Source organism: Mobula hypostoma, chromosome 7 (assembly GCF_963921235.1).
Source record: "Mobula hypostoma chromosome 7, sMobHyp1.1, whole genome shotgun sequence".
In the NCBI taxonomy this organism is placed as follows: Eukaryota; Metazoa; Chordata; class Chondrichthyes; order Myliobatiformes; family Myliobatidae; genus Mobula; species Mobula hypostoma.
This window is the reverse complement of record NC_086103.1, coordinates 110,093,017-110,115,333: the sequence shown is the minus strand read 5'-3', so window position 1 is coordinate 110,115,333 and position 22,317 is coordinate 110,093,017. Positions and strand designations below refer to the sequence as shown.

Sequence of the window (22,317 nt, the reverse complement as noted above, 5' to 3'; positions counted from 1 at the left end):
AGTTGCTTAGAAGTAGATACAGAGGGGATATCAGGGGGCAAGTTTTTCCACACAGAATGGAGACTGATACTACAGGGTCTTTTGAGAGACACTTAGATAGGTACAAGGAACTTAGTAAAATAGAGGGCTATGCGGTAGGGTAATTCTAGGCAGTTTCTGGAGTAGATTACATGGTCAGCACCACATTGTGGGCTGAAGGGCCTGTAACATGCTGTAGATTTCTATGTTCTATCAAGAAGAACACCTGGCCAGTGCAGACTTTTTCCTGGGTATTATTCTTCCATCTACTTGGAGCCACAGGTGAGAGCTGCTTGCATGCAACTGCACCCACATGCCTGTTAACTGCCTTGACAGGTAGGCTAAACCAAGTGACTGCAGCTGGCGGGCCTCATACCCCAGTGAGATAGGGACACGCCTGCGGACAGGGCAGATGAGATCTACAGTGAGATCCGAAGGCCAGAAAGGTCATTCTGCCATGCTTCATGGAGAGTGAAGGGCATGACAAGGCACAGAAGTAGTCATGGTCATCCACTGCAACCAAGGAAGACCCTTGACGACTATTCATGCAACTGGACATGGACTTTTGAGGCTAGGAAAGTGGAAATGCCCCACTGCAATAGCTTACAACTTTAAAAATTTTCCTGCACAGGTTTCCTGTCATTACTAGATGTGATAGATAACCACCACCTTTTCTATTCTTTGACTGTTCATGGAGGTTCAGGGAAAGCTAGTGGGTGTGCACACAGATATCCAGTTTGTAATTTCATGTGCTTGTTAGTTCAGACAATTAAAGGTACTTATTGGTAGATAGATTCTTTGTGCTTAACTGAACTGACTGGTTGAAGATTAATACCTATTATATTGGTATGGAGGCTCCAATGCATAGGATAGCAAAACACCATGGAGGGTTCAAGACCGAGCCAGCACTGTCACAGGCATAACTTGCCCCATCATTACAGACATCTTCAGAAGACGGTACCTCAGCAAAGCAGCATCCATCGATAAGGATCCTCACCATCTGGGACAAGCCCTCTTCTCGTTACTGCCACCAGGGAGGTACACAGACTCACACTCAATAATTCAGAAACAGCTTCTTTCTCTCCACCATTAGAATTCTGAATGGTGCATGAACCCATGACCAATAACTCACTAATTTTTTTAAAAACACTATTAACTTTGCAATTTATAGTAATTTTTCACTCCGCACTGTACTGCTACTGGAAAACAAATTTCACCTCATACAAATCAGATAATAAACCTGACACTGAAATGGACACAGATGAAGACGAGTAGAATTTGATCGCCTCTAAAACTTGCAGTATTTAGAGAGATTGTCATTTAAAGTCTTATTCTCTTTGTTAACCAGCAGTTTTTCAACCGAAAATTAGGTTAACACCATTCATCAAGTTTTAAACATTCAGTCGATCGCAACTAATAGTGGAGAGTGACAAAGCTTAATATTGGGCCATAACTTTTCAAACATTCCTCACCCCCCCCACCATGTCCCCAGTACTCCTTCAGACAAATACAAACCTTCAACAGTCAAGGAACTCATCTTCGATTCCAGGAAGTCAAACAAAGTGCTTGGTGCAGATGGTCTGGCACCTGCTAAACCTTCGTCATCTTCAGACCTTGACCTCCCTCTGCCTCTTCCTCTCCCTAATAAAAATTGTAAGTATGACAATTAAAAACATTAAAATATGCACATGAATTAAGCATAAACATATTGAAAAATCAACACTGTATTTGAACAACTTACTGAGGTACAAGACTGCTAGTAAGTTTCATACAAAAGTATTGCCTTCAATAGCAAAGTGGGTAAAAGCAGTTATCCAGCACAGAATTTGGTCAGCATCTCAAATAACCAGTTCCTTTCTCTGCTCCATCTCCAGATGTGGCAGTCACAACCTGAAAGTCTTGCACTGCCACAGATGAAGAATGTGATAAACTTTATTGCCTACACCTCAGGTCACATTCAGTTTCCTAATCACTTGCACTCACTGTCCTGTACTATTTCCTTTTTTGGAAGGTGTAAAATTTAATCTCATTTTAATTTTCTAATTTCTTCTTTGTTTCACACTAACTCTTCTAAAATTCAAAATCCGCTCACGTTCACCCTTGAATTTCATCAGCCATTCATTTCAATAGGTGTTCAATGATAGCAACATGTTAAATGCCCTGACAAGGAACTGTGTCTGGAGACTTCGTTTCCAGCAAAAAGTTCCCAGTCCTGCAATTTACCAACATCTAAAGACTCAAAAATTTGACCTTTTGAGACAACAGTAAACTATGTGGATAAACACACACGTCTTAACAGGCATTCATCATAAAACACAAAACTACACAAGACAATGAGGAACCTTCATGCACCAAACAGTATAATTGTCTTACATAAACGTTAAACCCAATGTATGTTTACATCTAATCGAAGTGAAAGCATATACGAAGTCTTTACCTCTATATTTTTTAATTTGGTGTCTCAGAACACCAAATCATTAATCAGAAAATGTCCAATAGATACATAATCCAACAGCAAGCATTTACTAATTTCACCTACATTCATCAGAGATCCTTGCAATTTAGTAATAAAGATACATAACAAGTCATCACCCTCAAATACACATGAACTGTCACCTATCCTCATATTTAATTTTTTTTATCAATAGCTAATATTTGACTTTGCATTCGACTTACTCATACAATAGTAGTAAAGTGGTTAAGTTTACATTTACCTCAATTTTGCTTGCTTTTATGCAACTTTTGGGATTATCAACTGTAAGTATTAAGGATCAAAACCATTTTGCAAAAGTTCTATAATCCACATCTCCCTGCTGTTAATCAACAGGTACTGCTTTCCCCCGTTATTTGGAAAGTCATTTCAACAGTTGAATCATTTAAAATCTTCTGATATTCACACTGTACTTCTTTTCTAATGTATTTAATTTTGTGAATCTCTGTTCGTATTCAATATTTACTTCGTGAAGTCACTGCATTTGCCAGTCTTACTTAACTCTTCATCATATAAAAAAAACGTTGCCAGTATGCACTAGAGCAGCGGCCCCCAACCACCGGGCCGCAAAGCATGTGCTACCGGGCCACGAGGAAACAATATGATTTGGCGATATGAGTCAGCTGCACCTTTCCTCATTCCCTGTCACGGCCACTGTTGAGCTTGAACGCACGCGAGGTCATTACCCGCGCGTCATCCATGTCAGCGCGGGAAGGAGATCAACTCCTCAAGCTTGCAAATGACGGCGGGCTGAAAAGTATGTTTGACAGAACATCTCTGCCAGCATTCTGGATCAATGTCAAGGCTAAATATCCTGAGATAGCCACGAAAGCACTGAAAACGTTGCTTCCATTTCCAACATATCTCTGCAATGGATGCAATGAAAACTAAATCGCGGAATAGACTGGACATAAGGAACCCCCTTCGAGTATCGCTGTCTCCCATCACCCCTCGATGGCACCGTCTTGTTGCAGGGAAACAAGCCCAGGGCTCCCACTGATTCAGCGATATTGGTGTGTTGCAATCATTTTATATGTTCATACGGGGAAAATACGTGCTGTGTGTTTAATATCCAAACGTTACTTAAAATGCTATTGACTTGTAAGTGACTTATATAACCATATAACAAATACAGCATGGAAACAGGCCATTTCTGCCCTTCTAGTCAGTGCCGAACGCTACTCTCACCTAGTCCCACCGACCTGCACTCAGCCCATAACCTTCCATTCCTTTCCTGTCCATATACCTGTCCAATTTTTCTTTAAATAATAATATCAAACCTGCCTCTACCACATCTACTGAAGTTCGTTCAACACTCACTTCAAGCTCCCCAATAATTCACTTATCACTATATTCAAGCAAGGAAAATATGCTCTGTTTAATATTAAATTCGTTAGATAAATCCTTTTAGAAACTAAATTGAGTGTATTAGCCACTTATCACCTATATTCTGGTTGTGATTAACACCCTGTCCCCCCAAACAGAATCGCCAAAAACGATGTGTAGAAAAAAAAAAATCGGCACGTACACGCATGCACACACAGGTGCCCGTGCAAGGCTTCATGGTCATGGTAGTCTTTCTCGGGGTAAACACAACGTATTTGACTGCTACTCTTATCCATTGTCAACCCTACACCACCCCCCGCCCCCACGGGTCAGCCGGTCCGCGGTGCAAAAAAGGTTGGGGATCCCTGCACTGCAGCACTTTACAAATTTTTGCATTAGGATTCCTTCATGTCTCAGAAATCAGTCGTGACCAAAGTCTGAAATGCTTGTTTGAACAAAGCTCCTTCAAAAATTAAGCAGTCTTATCCTAGACATTAATAATTTGATGAGCCCAAAACACCATTCTTAATCCAATTACTTCTCTTCTGTGAAGGAATATGTTGAACACATGTTGATCACAAAAGAACCTGGACGTATGATAACACATACTCCACAACTAAACCATTTCTGCAGTCACTTCGTCTACTTACCTTCAAAGATGTAAGTTTCTAGAGAAGTGCTGAAAGTTAACACAGCAGCTTTTTCCAATTTCCTGACTTCTCAGCCCTAATATAGCTTAAATCACTGTGCACAATTTATCCCTTACGTGTTCAGAAATACATTTTATACCAATTGTTAAGAATGTAGCAGGGTTTTCATTGAAATATTGATATTCAAGGAGAACACCAGCCTTTACCAGAAAGTATGGATAGTATGTATACAATTTTAGATCAAATCTGCTCATTAGATTCTAATTTAAGTAATTTGCAAGAGACTTAACATTTAAAATACAATCATACCTAAACTTGGAACTTGTATCCTGGTATTTTGTTTTAAATGACTTGTAACATGTTCAATATTCTTGACTATCCTTTTCCTATAATTTGTTGTTACAGTTCATAAACCAGTAATCTTTCTACTCCCAGATTAAAAGCAAATATTCACGGTGCAGGTACTCTCAATGAAACCGCAAACTGAATTTGATTTTCATTTCATCACAGAAATACAGCATCGAAATATGGCCTCCAGACTGCCAACTGCATACTGACCGTCAACAACCCATTTACACCAATCCTGCATTGGTTCAATTTATTGATTTTTAAATCACCCCACATCCTTATCAAGTTGCCTCAGATTCTACCACTCACCCACACACAAGGGGCAATGAAAAGTAGTTAATTAACACACCAGCCTAACATCATTGGAATGACAGGAAACTAGAGCAGCCTCACACAGGCCGATGAAGAATGTTCAAACTCTAGACTGAGAGCACCCAAAGTCAGGACTGAACCCTAAGCCTCTTGTACCATAATGAAGCACTTCTACTAGCTGTGCCATAGTGCCACCAATTTTTCAACAGTTTCAAATAACAATATAGGATGTACATCAAGTGCAAAAGCAGAAACAATACAAAGCAAAAAAAATTAAATACTCCTAGCAATTCAATCAGCAATAAAAATTGTCTAGTTGTGAATATTTGTGCTGTACACCATGATTCTATGAAAACTTCACAATCAAAGATTGTAAAAGGTAAATATTAGAAGAGCTAGGCATGGTACCCTTAACATTGACAGTAAATACAACCATATGCAGCTGCACTGAAGAAATAGCTTTAAAAAAATTAAAGACTACGATATATGCTCAATTTTATAGTGGAGATTCAGAAATTAAGGAAATTCGAGTCAAACTGTAAACAAACAATTTGTTTGATCTTACCTCTCACAGGGTTATGCACAGGAGGTTGTGGTTTGCTGCTGTTGAGAAGAAAATTCAATGCATTTTCCAAACTATTGCTGTGCTCCATCAAAGCTTGTCTTGCTTCCTCCTTGCTGAAACCCATTTCAATTATGTGCTGCAGAGCTCGCTCATCAACCTGCAACAGCGAAGACTACACTGAGTGATAAACAATTACTGTACTTCTCCATATTGTTCAATAAATGCATCTCCACTGTACTGTGTTTTAACTACTTAGTGCAACAGCGAAAACTACATTAAGTGATAAACAATTACTGTACTTCTCCATATTGTTCAATAAATGCATCTCCACTGTACTGTGTTTTAAATACTTAGTGCAACAGCGAAGACTACATTAAGTGATAAACAATTACTGTACTTCTCCATATTGTTCAATAAATGCAACTCCACTGCACTGTTTTAACTACTTAGTGCATTTGATAGATAAGCTTATTTAAAGCAAATCTTTTAAATCAGTTTTAGGAAAGTTATCCAAGTTGTTAAAGCTGAAGGTTAAGATACGAGCATACGATGCCTTAAGAAACCTAACTACCAAGCAAGCTAATTCTATCAGGCAAAACAGGAAATGCTTCATACTAATACATCTAGAAATTCTATCTAATTTCCCTAAATGAAAACAAACTCAACTCAAATTCAGAAGAATAGACCTGTCAACTATTTATTCATTTCCACAGATGCTGCCTGACAGCTGAGTCCCTCCAGCACTGTGTGTTGCAACACATCTCAGATGCATAGCTATTCCATGCACAAAATAATTTACAGTTTCTGAAAATGCTGGAGATCTACTCATCTCTTGAACCCTGTAAAACTGCTTCTCTCATTCAAACCCTTAATCATTCCAAGTGTTAAAGGAAACTATTCGAAATATCAATCATCATTAGGCATTTTCAGAATAATCAAAGTCAAACAACTACCTTCAGAAACCATGTTAGCTTGCATATTTAAGTAACCTGAATTATTTCAAATTGCGCAGGCATCCAAAAGAATTTGCAATATTTTCATCAATCAATCTTTGAACAAAATTGCATTTAATTGGGTATTTTAAAATTTCTTGCAACAAATGACATTTCAAAGATTTCCAGTATGCACATCCAGAGCTAAAATAGTAACTCATAATATTTAAAATTGATGTATTTTATTTATTGAGATACAGTCTGGAGTAGGCCCTTCAAGCCGCACCACCCAGCAACCCCCAATCTAAAACTCACCGAATCACAGGACAATTTACAATGACAAACTAACTTACCAACCAGTACATCTTTAGACTGTGGGAGGAAACTGCAGCACCCAGAGGAAACTCTGTCATGAGGAGAATGTACAAACTCCTCACAGACCGCAGCAATGTCTATTCCCCACTGTGGTCTCTTACCTCTCCTTACCTGCCAATCACCTCTGGTGCCCCTCCTCCTTCCATTTATCGTTTGGTTTTCTTGCCTCTATCATATTCCTTTCTCTCCAGCCCTCTACCTCTCCTACCCACCTGGCTTTTCACCCATCACTTCTCGCTATCCTTCTTCTCTTCCCCCACCTTTTTATTTTGGCATCTCCTTCCTTTCCGGTCCTGAAGAACGGTCTCAGCCCAAAACGTTAACTGATTACTTTCATGGATGCTGTCTGACCTGCTGAAAAATCAAGGCAACATACACAAAATGCTGGAGGATTTCAGCAGGACAAGCAGCATCTATGGAAAAGAGTAAACAGTCAACATTTCGAGCCGAGACCCTTCAAAAAAGAAGAGTAGATCAAACAAAAAGGTAGGAGGGGAGGCAGAATGATCCCAACAGATTCACAAGTCTACTTTGGCAGGACAAAAGCCAAAAAAGCTGCATATCACCTTATTTATTTAGAGATTATCAGGCAGAATAGGCCTTTCCAGCTAAATGAGCCCCACCACCCAGTAACCCACCTACTTAACCCTACCCTAATCACAGGACAATTAACAATGACCAATTAACCTACTAACCAATACACATTTCATCTGTGAGAGGAAATCAGGGCACCCAGAGGAAACCCACATGCTCTCAGAAAGAACACACGAACCCTCTTACACGGGATTGCAGAGTTGTAATAGCGCCATGCTAACGGTGCTCATCCAGAAATGAAATTATAGGGTTCCAAGAAGCAGATCTATCTGGCTGTCCCAGTGCAAGCTGGTATTCAGGCAAGGCAAATGATAAAACTAATGGAACACAATACAGAAAGCAGGGAGCTATTCTTCAGTTATATGAGCCATTGATGGCATCCGTGAGTCTCACGAGACCATGGATCTGAGCCTGGAAAGTCTCTGTGCCGTCGTGATGAGGCGATACTGGAGTGTCCTCTCCAGGGCGCAGGCCTGGGCAAGGCTGAATGGAAGACCTGCAGTTGCCCATGCAGCAAGTCTCCCCTCTCCACTAACTGATGTTGTCCAAAGGAAGGGCAAGGGCCGATACAGCTTGGCACCAGTGTCGCCGCAGGAGTTGCCAGAATGAGGGTGAAGGCAACGTCAGACTGCCTTAGGGGCTCCAGCTCCGGATTTGTCCTCAGGGTTTACTCCCGAAGCCTTTCCCATGAGTGGGGATGGCCGCAAGGCAGCAGAGGTTTGAAAACAGAGTTTTCCCTCTCTTAGGTGGACTGCCTTCCCAGGCTGACGAGCTCCATCTACCCGAAGGCATTGATATGATGATATCAAGAGCAATGTATAACATTGGCTGTCTCAGCGGTCTAGATTAATGCAGTATAGAAAGGTGTTAATCCTTTGGAAGTAATTCACTTTTTTTTGACTGATACCTGAAATAGGCAGATTTTTTGAGGAATTATTAGACAGGTTAAGTTCGTATCAGTTGGAGTTTTGAAGAGTGAGAGGGAACTTAGTTGAAATAAGATCGTGAGTTGTGGATGTTTCCTTTAGGGAGAGTCTTCAACTATGGACTACTGTCTAAAAATAAGACAAATGAGGGAGGAGGTCTTAAGTTCCATCAAATATGTTTTTTAAAGAGGTAATTTTTTAATAAACAAAGCAACAGACAGGCACAAGGATAGGCATGGCATTTTCTTGAAAATTTCTATGTTTGTTCATTAACCATGTTTCAAAATCCTTACATAAATAAAAATCTGAACAAATAGCCTTTGAAGTGATAAATGCCTCAAACAAACCTCTGGTTTCCAGATACATGCACATTAAGAAATAGAACAAACATATGAAAAAAAAAATCACATACAACTTCTAAGTAGCAGGTTTAAAAATATATCTTATTTGTTGAAGAATACATTCTATGCCTTCGATGTTTTATCCCAATTCAGATTAATATGGAGGAATATCAGTTCCTCAATCACGATGCAAAACTTTTAACTATTTTCTTGGTCATATTTAAACCAATGCAATTAGCGTGTGCGGTCTTGAATAGACTTTTAGCATAAGAGAACTCCCTCCCCGAATGCCCTTATGCCACGATTTCCAGGTATATCGTACCACTGATGGGAAGAAACCAGAAACAATATGATTCTAAGAGTATAACCATACCGAATGCTTGTTGACCTGTCCATCACAATTGTCCCAATTTCAGCTCAAGTTAAAAGATATCAGTGAGAAGGATAAAGATTTTGTACGATCATTCAAGGCTCATTCCCTGAATCAATACCAGATAGTTCCTCAGTTTCAATATTACTGACAGTTTTGAATTGTTATGCTACCTACAAGACAGTTCGGATTATCACTGTCACAGATCGTCTATTAGATAGGGATATAATAATTCATTCTCCAAAACATTACTGAATCCATTTTTTTTTTAAACTAAAGCTTTCGTAACTTAGCATTTCTATTTCTTCTCCAAAATCATTTAATGGCCTGAATTAAAAATTGGACACACTTCTCCAGCTTACCATCCATTAATGTAAATATATACTTTTTCTCATTTATTCACAGATTACAGCCTCACGATCCAGACCATTAAATGCCTAATGCTAATTGTCCTTTAGTCACAGGATTTGCTAGACCATTTCAGAATGTACTTAAAGACTAGCCTGGAAGACGAGCGCACATTCAGGGTGCCAGATTTTTGTGGCTCTGGAGACTGGCTGATTCGAGGCCAGGAAAACACAGAACTTTGGGAGCAGCAGGTTAGCTGCTGTGGACAGTGTGTTCAGAGACCTGAGCCTTTATGGGGCCAACTCTCTGGGCAGAGCTTGGAAAAAGTGATGCAACAGACTTGTAACATCATAAATCAGTGAAGTCTTTGTTACATCTCCCCTGTCACTGAGAAACAGGGACACCTCTTCTTCCCTTATGTATGAGAGAGGGAGACAGAGAGGGACAGCGCGCGCGCGCTGTGGTATGTCAAGGTACCGAGTAAACGAGTAGTCTTTTGGGTACTGCAAGTCTGTGTCTTTATTGATGCTTTGCTGCATGTTTGAGTGCTTGGTGGGGGAGAGAGGGTCGTTGCCTTGCTGCTCCTTGTGCCTGGGAGGGGGGAGTTGGGGGGATTTAGGGTTCTAACATATAACTATCAATCATTCTTTGGGGCACTCCTCTGTTTTTGTGGATGGTTGTGAAGGAAAAGAATTTCAGGATCTATATTGTACACATTTCTGACATTAAATTGAAACCTATTGAAACGTTAGTTCCCTTGTTCAGAGATACGCTTCATTCAGGACAAACAATTTCACAATTTTCTAGCATGGAGTTTGGTATCAGTCTTCAGCCAACAGAAGAGGGTAGGTATCAAGTTCAAAAACGCGATTTCATAATTTGTTGAAATCCCACCTCTTTAGAGGCATTAAAAGATATTTTAGGAGGCAAACAACTAATGCTTAAAACAAAACTAAAATTTTGTACAACTTTTACATAAAAAATGAAACCTAAAGGCCTTACCAATTCTCGATATACTCCTTCAGGTTTCCCATCCACTCTTTGACTTCTTTCCTCTTTGTTCTTCTGAAAGGTATCCTTGTTTCTGTTACCAACACCACTTGAGTTTAAATTGCTCCGGGCATTGTTCCCACCACCAAATGTCTTCGCCTTGATTACAACAGAAGGGAATTAGTTTGCAGAAGTCCCCTTCTCATGACCATACTCCAATGTAGATTTGAGAAAGTTCATAAGTGCAGGATTTTAAAAATGCCACTTGAAATTTTGACCATTAGTTCTATGCTGCATAATTTCAACCATTAAAATGAAGCAATAAAGAACATAGATCAAAAAGATGGACTCAAAACTATTCCATGCTCAAATTAAGTGAATCTCAATCAAGCACTTTTGAAACAATTGAAACTACCTAATTTGCTGAATTTAATTTACTAAAATAGTGTTATTTCAATGATGGATTTCAAAACTCCGAAGACCACTTCTAGAATACAAAGTCACAATATGACAAGCGGAACTCATGCTTTTGCCCCGCTGGCACCAGCAAACCCCATTCCAAAGGAGTTCCTTGTCCATTTCTACTGCTGAATATATTGGAGGACCAGGTCTGGTGTTATCACGATAGCAGTTTTAAAGAATTCTTTAAACAGAACAAAACTGGCACAGGCACAGTGGGTTACCAGATTCTTTGAAATACAATCTCAGTAAAAAGCTCTTTCCCAATTTTGCTTGCTTGGGATGAATAAGTGTGTGAAGTTACAATATTCAAAAGTCAAATAGACACTGCAATGTATATTGGTTACAAGGTGAACAGCGGGGAAATTCATCCAGCTTTCTGATCTACTGGAGTTGGAAATTTTGCCCTCAAGAAATGTAAACTAACATCTTACTAAAACAAAGAGCACACTAAGCTGCTTTTTTTTCAGTATTTTTCCCCCAGAATAATGTAGGTTGCTGCCTTTAGAATTTGCTTCTATCTCATGGGTTTTTAGTTATCACTGAACTATTCCTAATAATAACCAAAGGGAAAGCAACTTAGATATACATAAGGAACATTGGAGATGTTGAAAAGTACATATTGGACATCTGAAATTTAAAAAATTAACTTGAGGCAGTTTCCGTGAAGAGAGAAAAAGTCAATATTTTGCACTGATGAACTTGCACATGTGGTATCTTCTATACTGGCAAGACCAAGAATAGAAAAAACAAATGATTTGCAGAACACCTGTGCCATTTGCAGTGGATGTCCTGAGCTCCCTGTTCCATGCCATTTCAACTCCTCTTCCTCCTCCCACACTTACACCTCTATCCTCAGCTTTTTCCACTGCCAAGGTGAGGCCCAGTGCAAATTAAACCTCTTATTTTGTGCCTGTGAAGTCCACAATCCATGTTCAGATCATTGCATCTTCCATTCTCAGGTAATTTACCTCCTGTGCAGCCCATCCTCACCCTAACTCCAGAACAACTTCTCGCTTTTTTTGTTCATTTTCCCAAACTCCTGTTCACAACAGCCATCACCCATTTCCAAACCACTCTCCATTCACCTTCTACCCATTTATGTCATCCATCAAATTCCTTCCCACCCCACCCTCTCCCCCAAATCTGGTTCCATCCATCCTTCATCCCTCCCTTAGTGATTCCCATTATCAACTTTCATGCATCTCAGCTTCTAGTTTTAGCCTTTGTATCAGTGCCTTCACCTTGCAGCTCATCTCCACCTTGTCTGTAATATCTCCCATCTACTTGACATTGGTGTCCAGCTCCATCCCACCCTTCCTCTCTCATCCCACCCACCATTATTCACCTTTTCTTATCCTTCCATCACCTATCAGCCCACTTCATCCCTCCCCTTTACTCGTTCTACAAGCCCTCCTCCCTTTCTAAACTCAATCCTGATCTAATGGTCTTGACCTGAAATAATGACAACCCTACCCCACCACAGATGCTACTTGATATGTTGAATTACTCCAGCAGTGTTGTTCAGTTTTGACCTTTCATTAATTATTATGCAAGGTTACTGATACAAATCATGATCTACATTGTCCTTTGTAGATGCTGCCTGAATTCTGATTTCCAGCAATTACAGTACAGGTGTCCCCCACTTTTCGAACCCTCAATGTTACGAAAGACCTATATTAGTACCCTGTTTTCGCTTTCAGGTGTTTTCACTGTTACGAAGAAAATCAGCGCGCGATAAAAAGCAGCGCGCGCCCTGAGCAGCCGCTCTGCCCCGGATTCGGAACGGCACTGCTTAAACACGTTGCATTGAGCAGCCGTTAGCAAGATGAGTTCTAAGGTGTCGGAAAAGCCTGAAAAGAGTAAGGGTGTTACACTTAGCGTAAAACTAGACATAATTAAGCGTTTCGATCGTGGTGATTGAAGCAAGGACAAAGTGAGTTTGGCTTGTGGAAGCTGACGAAGATGATGTTGAAGGGTTTTGGCATCCCATGAACAAGAACTGATAGATGAAGAGCTGATGCAATTGGAAGAGGAAAGGATAACAATTGAAACCGAATGCAGAAAATGAAGCAACTGCGTGAGATTTTCGCTGCAATGATAAAATACAACTTTAATTTTGAAAAGATACGTAGGTTTAGGGGATATTTGCAGGATGGTCTGAGTGCTTACAAACAACTGTATGATAGAAAAATGAGCGAGGCTCAGCAGTCAAGCAAGCCTTCCACATCAGCCACAGCAGATGACAAACCTCGACCTTCGACATCGAGGGGGGCAGCCATAGGAGAAGATGAGCTGCCTGCCCTGATCGACAATGAGATGACACCCCCATGTCCCACCACCCCAACACCCGGGCCCCGGACAGATACTGTACTGATTCGTGAAGAACGCTGCGGTAGCTGGGAGGCACACAGCACATCTTTAAGAAAAAAGCCGAAACAAACATGCTAGTTAATTAGGTGCCGCCTAGCACATAATTATCGGCCCAGATCAGAGGCAATGCAATCGGCAATCGCCTCTGATCTGCGCCAACCTAATTAATTAGCATGTTTATTTCAGCTTTTTTCTTAACGATGTGCTGTGTGCCTCCCGGCTACTGCTGCGTTCTTCGCAGCAATGTATTGGGTCAGCGGCCCGGAGGGTGGGGGCCACTGCACCACCCAGCCTGCGATGACTCAGTCCAACAGACCATCATCAGTGTGCTTGGCGCTGTTTCTCCAATTCCAGTAAGTGATACTACACTGTACATACGTTATTTTTACTATAGGCTGTGCATTTTTACGTGTTATTTGGTAGATTTGGCAGCTTCATAGTTTAAAGGTTACTGGAGAGCGCGTTTATGCCAACAGTGCTTGCGTGAGATTTTCTGCCAAGAGCTCTTGCGTGAGATTTTTGCTACGGAGATCTGTGCAGGCAATCGTTGTAGAGAAGTACTTCTACTTTATCTAGGCTGTGTATTTATCATATCATTCCTGCTTTTACTATATGTTACTGTTATTTTAGGTTTTATGTGTTATTTGGCATGATTTGGTAGGTTATTTTTGGGTCTGCGAACACTCACAAAATTCTCCCATATAAATAAATGGTAACTGCTTCTTCACTTTATGACATTTCGGCTTACGAACCATTTCACAGGAACGCTCTACCTTCGGATGGCGGGGGAAACCTGTATCTCATTGTACAGCTTTTGTACACTTTAAAAGTGTACTTTTCTTGAATGATCCTTGAAACTGGTATTAATTGCAAATCTGGCTCTTTCAGTTGGGGGAAAAGAAAGTGTTCATAAACAAGAGAAAATCTGCACATAGTAGAAATCCAAGCAACATACACAAAATGCTGGAGGAACCAGGCAACATCTATGGAAAAGAGTACAGCTGACATTTTGGGCCAAGACACTTCAACAGGACTGGAGAAAGAAAGGTGAGTAGATTTAAAAGGTGGGAGGAGGGGAGAGAGAAACACAAGGTGATTGGTGAAACTTGGAGGGGGAGGGATGAAGTAAAGAGCTGGGAAGTTGATTGCTGAAAGAGATACATGGCTGGAGAAGAGGGGAAATCCAATAGGAAAGGACAGAAGGCCACTGAAGAAAGAAAGGGGGGAGGAACACCATAGGAAGCAATGGGCTGGCAGAGAGAAGTTGAGAGGGGGAAACAGGGAAAGGGAAATTCTTAAGGGGGGGCAGTGGCATTACCAGAAGTTTGAAAAATTGATATTCATGCCATCAGGTTGGAGGCTACCCAGACGGAATACAAGGTGTTGTTCCTGCAACCTGAGTGTGGCTCCATCATGACAGTGGAAGCGGCCATGAACTGACATGTTGAAATTGAATGGGAAGTGAAATCTACGTATTCTGGGTCTTAAAGAATCAATTGAAGGTGCCCACCTCACAGAGCTCTCTGCAAGTTTTAAGCAGCTATTCCCTGATTTATTGCCATCTGTGCCTAAGTTGGACCGCGTCCACTGGTCACTGGCCCCCAAACCAACGTCGGGGGAGCAACCCAGCTCGGTTGCTTTATGTTTTCATGAACTTCATACTAAGGAGCTTTTAATCCATCATACCCGTCGAGTAGGAATGATCCATTACAACGGGAAGATGATCAGATTCGTGGAAGATTATACACCAGAGGCTATGGCTGAACGTGTTAAATATAAAGAGGTCATGTTGCTGCTTTATAACAAAGGGTTTAAGCCCTCCCTTTGCTTCCCCACACGTCTTAGAATCGTTCAGAAAAATGCCGTGCAGAAATGGCTGGGATTGGTTGAACACACACAGAAGTTTTTGAAAGTAGAAGATTAATTGCGTTATATCTCTTACAAGAGCAATTATCTTTTTAATGCTGGATAGAATAAGATTTTAATAAACTTATGTTTTGACCGTTTATATATCTTGTTTTTTGATATTTTCTTTGATTTTTTTTAGGCTTTTCTATATATTTTTCTGAAATTGTTAAAATGAACCTTAGAAACCATAGAAAACTACAGCCCAGGAACAGGCCTTTTGGCCCTTCTTGACTGTGCCGAACCATTTTCTGCCTAGTCCCACTGACCTGCACACGGACCATATCCCTCCATACACCTACCATCTACCTATCTGTCCAATTTATTCTTAAATGTTAAAAAAGAACACGCATTTACCACCTTGTCTGGCAGCTCATTCCACACTCCCACCACTGTGTGTGTGAAGAAGCCCCCACCCCCCAATGTTCCCTGTAAACTTTTCCCCCTTCACCCTTAACCCATGTCCTCTGGTTTTTTCCTCCCCTTGCCTCAGTGGAAAAAGCCTGCTTGCATTCACTATCTATACCCATCATAATTTTAATATACCTCTATCAAATTTCCCCTCATTCTTCTACGCTCCAGGGAATAAAGTCCTAACCTATTCAACCTTTCTCTGTAACTGAGTTTCTCAAGTCCCAGCAACATCCTTGTAAACCTTCTCTGCACTCTTTCAACCTTATTAATATCCTTCCTGTAATTTGGTGACCAAAACTGAACACAATACTCCAGATTCGGCCTCTTATGTTTTGGATTTCTGATCTAAGTCTTTTTTTGTCCGTTTTGTCTTGGTCGGAACATAATAACCTTGAATGATTGGAGTTTTACCAGCAGGATTTCTTTGGGAGGGTTGTCTTGAGGGTTTAGTATGCTGACTGTCCTTTGGTCGGCTTTTTGGCTTTGGGAGGGAAGGGGGTTGGGGTCCCTTTTCTTTTTTCTCTGGAAGCTGGGTTCGGCTACCATCCAAATTTTCTGTTTGAGTACCCTATTTTATGGTTCGTTCTCTGGTTCAAATAATTTATGGTCAGATCTTTTAACTTTTCTGTTAATTAGCATTTAAAATGGATCAAAATATTAACTTATTCAGTTTTAATGTGAAAGGGTTAAATTATCCTGTGAAAAGGAATAAGATTTTTGCTTATATTAAAAAGTTAAGGGCCCCCATTATTTTTCTACAAAAATGCATGTACGTAATTGTGACAGCGCTTGCCATTTTAAATTGGTGGAAGGATTTACAATTTCATTCTTCATTCAGAGCAAATTTCGAGGGGTCTCGATTTTTATAGACAATACAATTTCTTTTGTTCAACATAAAGTTGCCTCTGACCCTAATGGGCGATTTGTCATAGAGTCAGGGAATAAATTAATTGTATTTGCTAATGTGTACGTCCCCAATGTGGAGGACCCAGAATTTTCTGAGCGTTTCTTTTCATTCCTGCCAGATTTGAGTTTTTATTCTTTAGTGATGGGAGAAGATTTTAATTGTTATCTTGACCCAGTAGTAGATCGTTCTTCTCTTAAATCAGCCACACCTAATAAATCAGCTTTATTTATTCAATCCTTTTTAACGAAATGTGATATTGTTGATGTCTGGCATTTTTTCTACCTAGCAGAAAGGAAGTATTCATTCTTCTCTCATGTCCATCATTCCTATATCAGGATATAGTAAGAAAACAGCTAATAGAGAGAGAACTGACAGTTTATCAATTAAAACAATTCGACCAGAAATATGCTTTGGCACCAGACCCAAATTATACAAAAGATGTATTGAAATTAAAGATAAATATTATCTTATAACGTATCCAATTGAAAACCAACTTTTAAAAGATAGAAACCAATTCTATATACATGGAGAAAAAAAAACTGGTAAACTATTGGCTAATCAATTGAAGACCTTTACAGCTAAACAACAAATTAAAGAAATTCACAAAACCGATGGTGATTTGACAACTGACCATTTTGAAATAAATGACACTTTTAGAGAATTTTATTCTAAACTGTATAGTTTTGATTCTGTTAAAGATAATACTGCAATGAACAATTTTTAGACCAATTAAATCTTCCTGGACTTTTGGTTGATAATCCAAAGCAGTTGGATCAACCTATTTCTCAGGAGGAAATCACTGAGGCTATATGTTCATTGCATTCTGGGAAATCTCCAGGACCTGACAGATTCTCTGGAGAATTTTTATAAGGCTTTTTCACAATTGCTTATACCTTACTTATGTTCTATCTTTACTGATTCCTTCAAGATGAGTAGGTTGCCATAGTCTTTTTATGAAGCTTCCATCTCACTTATTCTTAAAAATAAGAATCCCACTGAATGCTCTTCATATAGACCAATCTCTTTACTCAATGTTGATGCTAGGATCCTATCTAAAGTTTTAGCCCACAGACTCGAGAATATTTTACCTTCTATAATATCTGATGATCAGAGAGGATTTATTAAAAATCGATACAGGTGCCCCCCACTTTTCGAACGTTCGCTTTACGAAACCTCACTGTTACGAAAGGTCTACATTAGTTACCTGTTTTCGCTAACAGAAGGTGTTTTCACTGTTACGAAAAAAGGCAGCACGCAAAAAAAAAGCAGCGCGCGCCCCGAGCAGCCGCTCCTCCCCTGCATTCTAGCCGGCATTGCTTAAACACGTGCCTGTGAGCATCTGTTAGCAAGATGAGTTCTAAGGTATCGGAAAAGCCTAAAAGAGCTCGTAAGGGTGTTACACTTAGCATAAAACTAGACATAATTAAGCATTTCGATCATGGTGAACGAAGTAAGGACAAAGTGAGTTTGGCTTGTGGAAGTTGACGAAGATGATATTGAAGAGGTTTTGGCATCCCATGACCAAGAACTGATAGATGAAGAGCTGATGCAATTGGAAGAGGAAAGGATATCAATCGAAACTGAATGCAGTAGCGCAGCGGTCCCCAACCCCCGGGCCGCGGACCGGTACCGGGCCGCAAAGCATGCGCTACTGGGCCGCAAGGAAACGATATGATTTGGCAATATGAATCAGCTGCACCTTTCCTCATTCCCTGTCACGCCCACTGATGAGCCATTATGCACGCAAGGTCATTACCCACGCGACGTCCATGTCAGCACAGGAAGATCAACTCCTCGAGCTTGCAAAAGATGGCGGGCTGAAAAGTATATTTGACATAACATCTCTGCCGGCATTCTGGATCAAAGTCAAGGCTAAATGTCCTCAGACAGCCACGAAAGCACTGAAAATGTTGCTTTCATTTCCAACATATCTCTGCGGAAGAGTTTTCTGCAATGAATGCAACGAAAACTAAACTGCGGAATAGACTGGACATAAGGAACCCCCTTCGAATATCGCTGTCTCCCATCACCCTTCGATGGGACCGTCGTGTTGCAGGGAAACAAGCCCAGGGCTCCGACTGATTCAGCAATATGGTGTGTTGCAATTTTGTATGTTCATACGGGGAAAATATGTGCTGTGTGTTTAATATCCAAATGTTACTTAAAATATTATGATGCTATTGATGTACTTATATCACCATATAGCAATTACAGCACGGAAACAGGCCATCTCGGCCCTTCTAGTCCATGCCGAACGCTACTCTCACCTAGTCCCAGCGACCAGCACTCAGCCAAAAACCCTCCATTCCTTTCCTGTCCATATACCTATCCAATTTTTCTTTAAATGATAATATCAAACCTGCCTCTACCACTTCTACTGGAAGTTCGTTCAACATTTACTTCAAGCTCCCCTGATAATTCACTCATCACTATATTCATGCGAGGAAAATATGCGCTGTGTGTTTAATACTAAATTCGTTAGATAAACCCTTTAAGAAACGAAATTGAGTGTATTAGCCACTTATCACCTATATTCCGGTCGTGATTAACACCGCCCCCCCCCCCCGAACAGAATCGCCAAAAACGACTTGCAGGAAAAAAAATCAGCAGGTACACGCATGCGCAGGTGACGCATGCGCTCTGGTGCCCACGCAAGGCTTCATGGTCATTGTAGTCTTTCTCTGGGTAAACACAACGCATTTGACTGCTACTCTTGTCCGTTGGCAACCCTATCCCCACCCCCACCCAACCCTCCACCCCAATCCGCAAGAATATTGTCAATATTAAACCGGTCCACAGTGCAAAAAAGGTTGGGGACCCCTGTAGTAGCGAACCGACCGAAAGTGAAGTCGTCCAGGAACTGAATGTGAAGCAACTGCGTGAGATTTTCACTGCATTGATAAAGTACGACTTTAATTTTGAAAGGGTACATCGGTTTAGGGCATATTTGCAGGATGGTTGAGTCCTTACAAAGAACTGTATGATCTAAAAATGCGCGAGGCCCGTAAGTGATACTACACTGTACATACATTATTTCTACTTTATACAGGCTGTGTATTTTTAGGTGTTATTTGGTATGATTTGGCAGCTTCATAGCTTAAAGGTTACTGGAGAGCGCTTGCGCCGTGTTTTTGCCGACAGCGCTTGCGCTGTGTTTCTGCCAAGAGCGCTTGCGTGAGATTTTCGCTACAGAGAACAGTGCGGCAATGATTGTGGAAAAGTATTTCTACTTTATATAGGCTGTGTATTCACCATGTCATTCCTGCTTTTACTATATGTTATGTTAATTTAGGTTTTATGTGTTATTTGGCATGATTTGGTAGGTTATTTTTCGGTCTGCGAACACTCACAAATTTTTCCCAAATAAATTAATGGTAATTGCTTCTTCGCTTTACGATATTCCGGCTTACGAACCGTTTCATAAGAACGCTCTACCTTCGGATGGCGGGGGAAACCTGTATTCCTACTTTAATATACGGCAATTGTTAAATGTTATTCATTTTCCATCCAAGGAAATATCGGAATGTGCGATTTCTCTGGATGCGGAGAAGGTTTTTGACCGAGCTGAATGGAATTACCTATTTAAAACTTTAGAAAATTTTAATTCTGGGCCCAATTTTATTCTTTGGATTAAATTACTTTACTTATCTTCCTCCGCTCGGGTCCTTACTACTTTTCAGAATTCTAAACCAATTAAACTCCAACGTGGAACCAGACAAGGATGTCCGCTGAGCCCTTTGCTTTTTGATTTGGTATCAGAACCTTTAGCAATTGCCTTTCAAGAGTCTAAAGATATCACCGGTATCTTAAGGAAAGGTACTATTCATAAAGTCTCACTTAATGCTAATGACCTGTTGCATTTTATATTTAATGTTACAACTTCTTTACCCTCTATGTTTCTTTTACTGACTAATTTTAGTCAGTTTTCAGGATACAAATTGAATTTACATAAGCATGAATTGTTTCCTTTAAATAATTTGATACATTCCTTTTAAAATTGTAAGATAACAATTTACATATTTGGGTGTAACAATCACCATGAATTATGAGGATCTATTCAAAGAAAATTTTCTAACAATGAATTATATGAAAAAGGCACTTTCTAATTGGTCGCCTCTCTCTTTATCATTGATTGGTTGAATTAATTCTAATAAGATGAATATTTTACCTAAATTTATACAGGTTTCCCCGCCATCCGAAGGTAGAGCGTTCCTATGAAATGGTTCGTAAGCTGAAATGTCGTAAAGCGAAGAAGCAATTACCATTTATTTATATGGGAACATTTTGTGAGCATTCGCAGACCCAAAAATAACCTACCAAATCATGCCAAGTAACAAATAAGACCTAAAATAACGGTAACATATAGTAAAAGCAGGAATGATATGATAAATACACAGCCTATATAAAGTAGAAATACTTCTCTACGATTGCCTGCACATATCTCCGTAGCGAAAACCTCACCCAAGTGCACTCGGCAAAAAATCTCACGCAAGGGCTGTTGGCATAAACGCACTCTCCAGTAACCTATGAGGCTGCCAAATCTACCAAATAACACGTAAAAATACACAGCCTATATAAAATAGAAATAATGTATGTACAGTGTAGTATCACTTACCAGAATTGGGAAAACAGTGCCAAGCACACAGATGATGGTGTGTTAGACTGAGTCATCGCAGGCTGTGTGGTGCAGTGGCCCTCACCCTCCAGGCCGCTGACCCGATACATTGCCGCAAAGAACACAGCAGTAGCCGGGAGGCACACAGCATACCTTTAAGAAAAAAGCCGAAATAAACATGCTAATTAATTAGGTGCTGCCTGGCACGTAATTGTTGGCACAGATCATTGCCGATTGCATCGCCTCTGATCTGGGCCGACAATTATGTGTCGGCGGCACCTAATTAATTAGCATGTTTATTTCGGCTTTTCTCTTAAAGATGAGCTGTGCGTCTCCCGGCTACTGCTGCATTCTCCGCGAATCGGTACAGTATCTGTCCGGGGCTCGGGGGTTGGGGTGGTGGGACACGGGGGTGTCATCTCATCGTCAATCAGGGCAGGCAGCTCAAATACTCCAATAACTGCCTGCCTCGATGTCGAAGGTCGAGGTTCGTCGTCTGCTGTGGCTGATGTGGAAGGCTTGACCGCTGAGCCTCGTGCATTTTTCTATCATACAGTTCTTTGTAAGCATTCAAACCATCCTGCAAATATCCCCTAAACCTACGTACCCTTTCAAAATTAAAGTCGTACTTTATCATCGCAGCGAAAATCTCACGCAGTTGCTTCACATTCATTTCGCTACTGCATTCGGTTTCGATTGTTATCCTTTCCTCTTCCAATTCCTCTTCATCTATCAGTTCTTGGTCATGGGATGCCAAAACCTCTTCAACATCATCATTGTCAGTTTCCACAAGCCAAACTCACTTTTGTCCTTGCTTCGTTCACCACGATCGAAACGCTTAATTAAGTCTAGTTTTACGCTAAGGGTAACACTCTTACTCTGTCAGGCTTTTCCGACACCTTAGAACTCATCTTGCTAACGGCTGCTCAATGCAACGTGCTTAAGCAATGCCGTCCCGAATCCGGGGCAGAGCGGCTGATTTTCTTCGTAACAGTGAAAACACCTCCTGAAAGCGAAAACAGGGTACTAATGTCGGTCTTTCGTAACAGTGAGGTTTT

At 40.5% G+C, this 22,317-nt stretch overlaps 1 protein-coding gene across 3 annotated transcripts in view; it reads right to left on the bottom strand.

The window, feature by feature from the left end:
- Positions 1-22,317, bottom strand: part of tdrd3 (tudor domain containing 3) — a 98,504-nt gene that overhangs the window by 32,994 nt on the left and 43,193 nt on the right. For all 3 annotated transcript variants that reach the window (XR_010018676.1, XM_063053765.1, XM_063053766.1), the window contains exons 8-10: positions 10,599-10,745; positions 5,711-5,867; positions 1,534-1,659 (exon numbers count right to left, since the gene is read on the bottom strand). Coding sequence is in view for 2 of the 3 variants with exons in the window: in XM_063053765.1 (XP_062909835.1) it covers positions 1,534-1,659; positions 5,711-5,867; positions 10,599-10,745 (430 nt within the window). In the remaining variant the exon portion in view is untranslated. The remainder of the gene's footprint in view (positions 1-1,533; positions 1,660-5,710; positions 5,868-10,598; positions 10,746-22,317) is intronic.